This window comes from Sinocyclocheilus grahami, unplaced genomic scaffold (assembly GCF_001515645.1).
Source record: "Sinocyclocheilus grahami isolate Dianchi unplaced genomic scaffold, SAMN03320097.WGS_v1.1 scaffold863.1, whole genome shotgun sequence".
In the NCBI taxonomy this organism is placed as follows: Eukaryota; Metazoa; Chordata; class Actinopteri; order Cypriniformes; family Cyprinidae; genus Sinocyclocheilus; species Sinocyclocheilus grahami.
The window spans coordinates 469,179-478,901 of NW_015506042.1; the positions used below are offsets into that span (position 1 = coordinate 469,179).

Consider the following 9,723-nt stretch of genomic DNA (forward strand, 5'->3'; position numbering starts at 1 on the left):
TGTTTCTGTGTTAACCTTATTTCATGCTGTATTCTTTTATTTTTTTATTTTTTTTGTCTCTCAGTTGTTTGTGTGGATGTTTTTCTTAGTAGATTTTATTTGTGGGAGTGTATTTGCCTCCAGTAGAATGTCATATTTTTGCTGGATGGTTTTGAATTGCGTTGCCAAGGACATCTTTGTCAGTGCTGTCTGACCTCTGCCTGGCTAATTTAACTAAGTGTATTTTCGCATCGATAGCCGTTTATTAACTTTTTGAGATGCCATTGCCAGTACCAGCTGCCCCTTTTACAGTCCATTTTAATATTTGATGTTTTTGAACGCCTTGATTTTAAATTTAAATGCATCAACACAAATGGCAGGTGCAATATTTCTGCAGCCAGCATACCGTTTGGCGCACTTCACTGGTTCAAATTTTTTTTTTCTGAGATCATCCGGTTGGTCCTTTTGCAAATGTTCTGGGTTCAGTCCAATTTAACTTTGCACTATATTGATTGCCACAATTAATTTTCACGACTAACAGTGTTATAATGGAATGCGGACAGGAATGGTAATATAAAAATTATAAATGAATAACTTCTATTCATCAAGGACACAAAGTGATTAGAAGTGACCGTAAAGAAATGTTTGATGTTACAAAAGATATCTATTTCAAATAAATGCTGTTCCTTTGAACTTTTTAGAATCCTGAAAAAAAGTTTCCACAAAAATAAGAAGCAACACAAATTGTTTTATTGTAGGTAATAAATAATTACATGAATAATAGAATTAAAATGTTAACTTATCTTATTGTAATAATATTTCACAATACTAGTTTTTTTTTTTTACTGCGGTTTTGATAAAAAAAAGAAGTCAGGGCTCTGGCTGGGCCATTCAAGAACAGTCACAGAGTTGTTGTGAAGCCACTCCTTCGTTATTATATAAAAATGTCAACAATTCTGTGTTTTTCTGTCAATATGGGGTGCTGTGTGTACGTTAATGAGGAAAAAAATTAACTTAAATGATTTTAGCAAATGGCTGCAATATAACAGAGTGAAAAATTTAAGGGGGTCTGAATACTTTCCATACCCACTGTATGTAGGTAGGTAGGTATGTATTACGTGCATACATACATACACTGTATAGTCTACTTCAGAAATGCCAAATGTTGTCCTGTGAATTGGGGGGGGGGTCTTCTAATTTATCTTTTTGTTTTAACGTTTATTTATTTTTGCATTGAAATGTAGACTCTTAAGTGAATTGCATTAAATTGCCCATTTACCCATTTTTGTCAATGTGATGCTTTCACTTGGTATGTTTTAATTCATTTAATGCAATTAATTTGCTATTCATTTGAGTTGAGTTTGATGAACTAATTTTATTACAGTTTACATGAATATATTCAAGCAGGTAAAAGTAAGCTGGGGTTTTTTTCATATACAGGGTGTCCGTGGGGTCTTAAAGTATTAAAAGTTGATCAATCAATTTAGAGAAAATTAAGGCCCTTAAAAAGTCTTAAATGCCATTTTCCAAGGTATTCAATTTTGTATCATCTTTTCATTGTATATTTGTCGAATAGTGGGGTTCTGTGTATTTTATTTATGGAATCCCGCAAGATTTGACGTCATCTGTTACGGCTCTCACTGACTGACTGCTACGCTGCGTGATAGCGCCGGGGCTTGTTGATCCTGCTCTCACTGAATTTCTGACCATTACCACACGCTCCCATCTGCTCCCGTGATATTTGTGTCCGTTCCCACAAACATTTTAATATTGTATATAATTTTCGTGCATCAGGGCGCCTCTATCAATATGTGGGGTATTTAAATCCCCTTTGAATGAGCGCTCGCTGTCGTAGTTCACTTTCGATTTCACGATCGCACGCGCACTGTGTAAAGGGAGCACATCCTACGATAAAAGATAGTCAATGAGCTCGGGATCTGTTGATACTGGCATGGGCTTGGGATGCACAATTAAAATGATGTAATAGTTGTGATCATTATTTTACCTTCCATGATCATTCAGACATGATCAGGTGCAGTACTTACACTCTGTCATGTCTGCATCAAATCAAGCACTCTGTAATCACAGGTAAACTGTCTGATCAGTCAGATGTTTGTCATGAGAAGTGTTCCACAAAACAGCTATGGTTTGAGTTGATGTGACAAATACATCTTTTGAATATACTATGTGAACTCATTGCCCCGTTAACTCGGAGAGTTTTATTTTCTCTCCTCAATAAGTTTTGTCAGTTGTTTTGTTTATTGGTCTAATTCTTGTTTCTTGGGTTGCATTGGTTAGTCACTCAATTAATTGTCTTGTGCTTCGTTCTCCCCTTCTGAATTATGTTGTATTGATAAGGAGTTATCACAAAGTAAGTCTGTTTAGTTGTGCTATCTTACAATCAATATATAGTAAATGTAAGTTAGTGTCGCCGATGTAACCGGTTAAAACTTGAAGTGGCGATGAGGTCTTAAAATGTATGGAAAGAGTCTTAAAAGGTATTAAATTTAACTCCATGATTCCTGTATATACCGTGATAGAAAATGTCGATTCTTCATGACTATTTGAGAATTAATGTGATAAAATAAATTTTTTTTTTCTGCAAGCGTTGGTCCCCCCTTAATCATTTTTTAATATAAACGTTTGCTAATATTATTTATACGTTTGCATCCATGTGATGTAGCTCTTGTTTTTTGAAGCCCTTAGAACTGCTGTGCGAGAAGGCGATTGGCACTGGGATTCGGCCAATGGGAGCTGGAGAAGCGCTCCGTAGAGTTCTTGAGTGTCTCGCATCTGGAATCCTCATGACTGGTAAGTCAGCTCCACATTTCATATCTAAAATAGATTACAAAATGACTGTCTGTCACATTATAGCACTCTTGCAATAAAGTGCTCTTTAAAAATGTAAGTAGTTACTATTGTATTGTATTGTACATACTGTTGTATACTGTTGAATCGACCGTTGTGATGTATAGAATACTACAAAGATGCTTTTGTTATTTCTTAATTTGAATGTGAATCTATCTGCTTTAGAAGGTTCAGGCATTTGTGACCCTTGCGAAAAGGAGCCAACAGATGCCATTGGTCACATGGATCGCCAGCAGCGGGAGGACATCACCCAGAGTGCTCAGGTTTGTCCACAATTTGCTGTTTTTATTACAGATTTGCATTTGATTGCGTGCAGATCTCATTTGAGCATTATGAGTGACATTGCCATCTTTTTGATTAACAGCATGCCTTAAGGCTTTCAGCTTTTGGACAGCTGCACAAAGTGCTCGGTATGGACCCACTTCCTTCAAAAATGCCTAGAAAACCAAGGAGTGAGACACCTATTGACTATACAGGTAAAATTAAGTGGAAGTGGACATTTTTCTTTACTTGATGGATGATTTGTTGTGTAACAAATCCATCTATTTTAAGAGAGAAACTTGACTTTTGTCGTCTTTCATCTCCATAGTTCAAATCCCACCCAGCACAACCTACATGCCGCCAATGAAACGCCCCATAGAGGAGGAGGAGGCTACTGATGACAAGAATCCAAACAAGAAGAAGAAGAAATTGCAAAAGAAATGTAAATGCTGTTCATATGTTCACAATCTGCTTATAGTGGAATTACGCATAACATTGCACACAAAACATAACTTGTCTTCTGGCCTTCAGCTCCAGAGGAGAAGGCAGAGCCGCCACAGGCCATGAATGCCCTGATGCGTCTGAACCAGCTGAAGCCGGGTCTACAGTACAAACTCATCTCTCAGACTGGGCCTGTTCATGTGCCGGTGTTTACTATGGCTGTAGAGGTGGACGGAAAGAACTTTGAAGCATCTGGTCCCTCCAAACGCACTGCGAAACTACACGTAGCTGTCAAAGTAAGACACCTTGATGTAGAAGATCAATTATTTGGCTTAATGAACCAGTCTGAAACTAGAAACTAAATGTTTTAATTCCTTCTCCAGGTGTTGCAAGATATGGGTCTGCCAACGGGATTGGAGCAAAAGATAGCTGAACTGGTGAAACAGGAGGAGCCGGTGACCACTCAGGAGACTTTGCCCGCTGTGACCCAAATGGAGCCAGAAACGGCACCAACCGCAGACAGCCCCACTGACGAGGTACCAAAGATTTTTATTTTTTTTTAACAACATGTATCCATATAGTGGCTTATAATTAAAGAGAATCTTGTGGGCAGTTTTATAATGCAAATAAAAATGTAAAGGGGTTAAATAAATTAATAAAAATGAATGCACTTGTTCTGTGTTAAATTGATCAAAAGTGATGGTAAAAACTTGTATAATGTTACAAAACATTTCTATTTTAATGAAATGCTGTATTTACTATTCATCAAAGAATTCTGAGGAAGTAAAAAGTTTCCACAAAAATAAGCATAAACTGTAATAAACTGTTTTAACAATGATAATAATCAGAAATGTTTCTTGTGCATCAAATCAGTATATTAGAATGATTTCTGAAGGCTCAAGTGACACTGAAGACTGGAGTAATGATGCTGAAAATCCAGCTTTGCCATTACAAAAATAAATAACATTTTAAGACGTATAACAATAGAAAACGGTTATTTTAAGTTATTTTTTTTATCAAATAAATGCAGCCTTTTTGAGCATAAGAGAATTATTTCAGAAACATCACTGAATTTACTTTACTTTAACCGTAATGTTTTACATGCAAAAAAGTGCAAATTAAATTCATTATGGTTTAATTTTGACTGATTAGTTGCTCCAAACCTCTGAGGCATGTTGTTCAGTCTTATAAGACCTTGTTCCTCCACTTTCGCTTTCTCAGAGTGCTAAACAGCAGGGGCCCATCCTAACCAAGCATGGAAAAAACCCTGTCATGGAGCTCAACGAAAAACGCAGAGGACTGAAGTACGAGCTCATCTCTGAGACCGGTGGAAGCCATGACAAGCGCTTCGTCATGGAGGTGAGGACATGAACTCGGAGACGCATTCTAGTTCTTCATATTGTGTTTTTGTAATATTGAATTCTCATTTCTCTTATTTTTCCTTCCTGACTTCAGGTGGAGATTGACGGACAAAAATTTCAGGGTGCCGGATCCAATAAAAAGGTGGCAAAGGCCTACGCAGCACTTGCAGCCCTGGAGAAGCTCTTCCCAGAAGGCTCCAACTCCGAGGCAAACAAGAAGAAGAAAATGCCTCCAATGGTATGCCTGTTTCTTCCTTTTTTCAGTGTCATTATTATCTCCACTTATATATTCCGTGTATAATTGTCTGATTTGCTAATTTTAGCACCCCGCTGGATTTGGGATGGTGAGTGGGCCGCCTGCTGACATGGCAATCAATCCCAGGGGCAGAGGAAGAGGACGTGGCAGGGGCCGAGGTCGTGGATTTAATGGTGGAGGATTCAATCAAGGTACAGTTCCATTGCTGTCTGTCATCGCTTTGCATTAAGGATTTAGACAAACTTTAACACTCAGAGATCCAGCTCTGAATCAAACTATTTAATACCTAACTTTCACTGAATATGGATAAAAACTACACGTAACACTGTGCTGACATACTGAAGTTTCTAACATCAGTTTTGGTGGGAAAAATTGTTTGACATTAACCGCCATAATTCTTATAACACTTGGAACAAATGTATCTATTTGCGAAGCAAGTATTTTGACATTTGATGTTAATAAAAATTGTGTGTAGTAATAGGAAAAGGCTTGAAATGCACTGAAATTTTGAACGTACATCGAGACAATTTTTCTAAGCATAACATAAATGCAAACGGAGTATTAGGGGTCAAGCTTTTTTCAATTATTCTCGCACAATTAAGCCTATTCAATGAATGGTACCAAAAATATTATATTTTTCCTGACGTATTGGTCTCGTCTTGATGTTATACAAACTTGAACTTTGTAGAGCAGCGAAATGCGAAACATCTTAACAAGAGCTTGCATTTCCGCTCTCTCGCATTTGCATGCGTTTAAATGGAATAAAGTGTAGTGTGAGACATTTACTATTTCAAAGTGAGAAAATGTGGATTAGTAAGTGGTTTTATTAAAGTATATTTTGTATCAAGTTTGTGTACATAAAAATTCTGTTAGGTTCACTACTTAAAAGCCAGTAATATGTTGATTCAGATTTATAATGTGAATTCAATTCGAATTAAATGTCGATCTGTTAACATTTACTGCATCATTCCTCTTCAGATTTCTTTAATAATGGAGGGTCTAATGGTGGACCAGTGGCCTCGGGTCCTGGATCATCAGGTCCAGGCACAAACCTGTCTTCTGGGGGAGCAGCAGGGGCGACTGGTTTCGGCTCGTATTATCAGAGTGACGGTGGCTACTCGTCCCCTACCGGAACCCCCAAACCGGCCGGTAAGAAGCCACCCATGCACCAAAACACCAAGCCTCAAGGATCCGGAGTTGGCCAAGGGGGTTCCTTTGGTCAGTACAGCCAGGGCTTTGGACAGAAAAAGAACTTCGGTCAGGCTCAAGGTGGTGGTGGTGGAGTAGTAGGAGGAGGAGGAGGAGGTGGTGGTGGAAACTTCAACTACAGCACTGCTTATCCCTCACAGGTGACCGGAGGACAGGACTACAGCTATGAAGGTGACGAAAACACTCTGAGTTACAAGAATAGTTCACCCGAAAATTGACACTTGCTGAAAATGTACTCACCCTCAGGCCATCCAAGATGTAGCTGAGTTGCTGCTTCATCTAAACAGATTTAGAGAAATTTATCATTGCATCACTTGCTCACCAATGGATGCTCTGCAGTGAATGGGTGCCATTAGAATGAGTCCAAACAGCTGATAAAAACATCACAATTTCCTGTTTCTTTTGAAGTTCAAATCTGTGAACTCCCCCAAACTACTGCCCTCACAAGGGAGAAGTGAAATAAACCCAAAGCGACGCATGTGAGGACCTGATCATTTGGTAATATGCAGTGACTGGACGCGCAGTCCTCGAGTGATTTTAACCATTCAGACATGTACAAATATACGATGCATCAGTCTCAAGCTGTAAATCTTTAGTTTTATTATTTTTCTTTTCTTCTGTTTGACCAGCAACAATTCATGATTTTTTTTTTCCTGTAATCGTAGGCTTTTCTTTTAAATTATGAATGCACATGTGACATTGTTTTAAATGGTTATGTGATTGTGAAAGTTGTGAAAAAAAAAATAGCAGTCTCTAAACTTTGTGCAAAATAGTGTATTTTCCTGTTTCTTTTGAAGTTCAAATCTGTGAACTCCCCCAAACTACTGCCCTCACAAGGGAGAAGTGAAATAAACCCAAAGCGACGCATGTGAGGACCTGATCATTTGGTAATATGCAGTGACTGGACGCGCAGTCCTCGAGTGATTTTAACCATTCAGACATGTACAAATATACGATGCATCAGTCTCAAGCTGTAAATCTTTAGTTTTATTATTTTTCTTTTTTCTTTGCTTCTGTTTGACCAGCAACATTTCATGATTTTTTTTTCCTGTAATCGTAGGCTTTTCTTTTAAATTATGAATGCACATGTGACATTGTTTTAAATGGTTATGTGATTGTGAAAGTTGTGATGTGTCAGGTCGATGTATAATTGGCTGTTTTGGGTGGGGGACCTTTATTTTTCCGAGCAACGTTTCAAGAATGTGTGGTGTTTGTAATAAAGGATTTTATTTTGGAGGATATCTGATTTCTGCTGTATTTTTGAATGCACATCTCCAGGTGTTTTGGTTACACTTGTTTTTATATAACGTATACAATTTAGTCAAAGTCACATTAAAAATGTAATCAAGCATTTTAAACTTGAAAATGTAACTTGTTTTAGAATCTAAAATGTGCTTTTTACTAAATGTGAATTGAATTGAAAAAGCAGATAAGAATAGTGTAAAGAAAACATATTTTGTTTGAAGGAGTAATAATAAACAGACACGATATTAATATACAGAACATTAGAAAATAAAAAGAACTGTAAACATGATTTGAAAACTGCAATAATTATTTGTACAAAAATTTAGTAAATACATTGCCACTCTAAATATACAGAATATTTTTCTAATAATTAAAGGTGTGTAGACGGCATGATTGAAAACGCCGGTAATGGTGAAAACCACAATAATGTAAATATAAATCTTTTATGTTCAATGGTGTAGTAATAAATACAGAGCCGCTCTAAAAGTACATAATATTTTAATAAAGGCTTATGGACCGCATGATATTAATAATTACAATGTAAAAAAATATTTATGTTTCAAAGTAATAATAAATACAGCGCCGCTCTAAAAGTACATAATATTTTAATAAAGGCTTATGGACCGCATGATATTAATAATTACAATGTAAAAAAATATTTATGTTTCAAAGTAATAATAAATACAGCGCCGCTCTAAAAGTACATATTTTAATAAAGGCTTATGGACCGCATGATATTAATAATTACAATGTAAAAAAATATTTATGTTTCAAAGTAATAATAAATACAGCGCCGCTCTAAAAGTACATAATATTTTAATAAAGGCTTATGGACCGCATGATATTAATAATTACAATGTAAAAAAATATTTATGTTTCAAAGTAATAATAAATACAGCGCCGCTCTTCGTGGTTTACGGTAAAGTATTGTCGTGCGTTTTTGTTCCTGAGCTTACGGCGGATGTGACGTCATGTCCGTTTCCCCCGAGCGCAAGGCGAGTCCAGCATGGCTGACACCGGGCTTTTGGAATCACTCTTACGGCTGCTGGAGAAGGTGGATGGCGGCACTGACAGCCAGGATGTGGCCGCCGATCTCGGGGTGGATCATCAGGTGATCGTCGGCGCGGTGAAGAGCCTGCAGGCGCTGGGAGAGGTGAGCAGATCCCGCAGCACCGGCACGCTCTGACTGATGCAACAGCGGCGCAAACCAGAGCCATTCAATCCGGATGATCTGTGTGTACATCACTCCAATCATGCGGAGCAGCGCATTACAACGAAGGCATCTTACAGACTTCCATACCCGCTAACATAAATGAAAAATACTCCATCTATGTTATGTCGTATCTTTCTTTTAATCACCCCTAAGCAAGCTGCAACTGTTTTAACCCCTTAACTGTCACCCCCATTTTTTAAAATAGGCATGAAAGTGCGCTATCCAAACTTAAATTGTTGTAATTTATGAACACTTTGGAATACAGACCTATGGTTGGCAGATTATTGCAAAAGTGGAATTTTTCCCCCCAAAAAATCAAGTATCAAAAAGTTATAGAAGTTTAAATTGACTGTAGTGAAAATGCACTATACTAATTTTATTTTATATATAATAAATATTTTACATAACAGGTTTTACTTTAAAATTGGTATAAAATTAAAGCCTTATGTCTAAATATGTTTTATTTTATTAGTTTTTTTTATGATGTCTATATAGGTTTTTTAAATACGTTTTAGTTTGATTTAATTTGAGTTATTTCGGTACTTCAACACAAAATGGATATGAAATAATATATATATATATTGAATGTATTTATATATATGTACATGTATATGTGTGTGGCTGTACATACACATATGTAGTTGTTTTTTGGTGTTTGGCTTAGTGTTATGTTAGAATCATTATTATACTCATACCTTTTGTTCTTTTAATAATTTGAATTGTTTTTAGCTTTTTTTTTTTTTTTTTCATTTAAATGTTTAGTTTTGAAATGTTGTATGCATTGTCATTTTGATTTAATTTCTTTTATTTTCTTACATGTGTGTGTGTGTGTGTGTGTGTGTGTGTGTATATATATATATATATATATATATATATATATATATAGTATT

The 9,723-nt window shown here is 36.5% G+C and overlaps 2 protein-coding genes across 2 annotated transcripts in view; both read left to right on the forward strand.

The window, feature by feature from the left end:
* Positions 1-2,661: 2,661 nt before the first annotated feature.
* LOC107563225 (interleukin enhancer-binding factor 3 homolog) lies at positions 2,662-6,593 on the forward strand. The gene is made up of 10 exons (XM_016248037.1): positions 2,662-2,790; positions 3,013-3,110; positions 3,212-3,323; positions 3,437-3,550; positions 3,640-3,845; positions 3,933-4,085; positions 4,771-4,908; positions 5,005-5,148; positions 5,234-5,357; positions 6,145-6,593. The coding sequence occupies exons 1-10, from the start codon at positions 2,727-2,729 to the stop codon at positions 6,591-6,593; spliced, it is 1,602 nt and encodes a 533-aa protein (XP_016103523.1). The 5' UTR covers positions 2,662-2,726.
* Positions 6,594-8,591: 1,998 nt separating this feature from the next.
* The window catches only part of farsa (phenylalanyl-tRNA synthetase subunit alpha), a 9,083-nt gene continuing 7,951 nt past the window's right edge, over positions 8,592-9,723 (forward strand). The window contains exon 1 of the mRNA XM_016248060.1: positions 8,592-8,773. Coding sequence (XP_016103546.1) covers positions 8,627-8,773 — 147 coding nt within the window. The 5' untranslated portion in view covers positions 8,592-8,626. The remainder of the gene's footprint in view (positions 8,774-9,723) is intronic.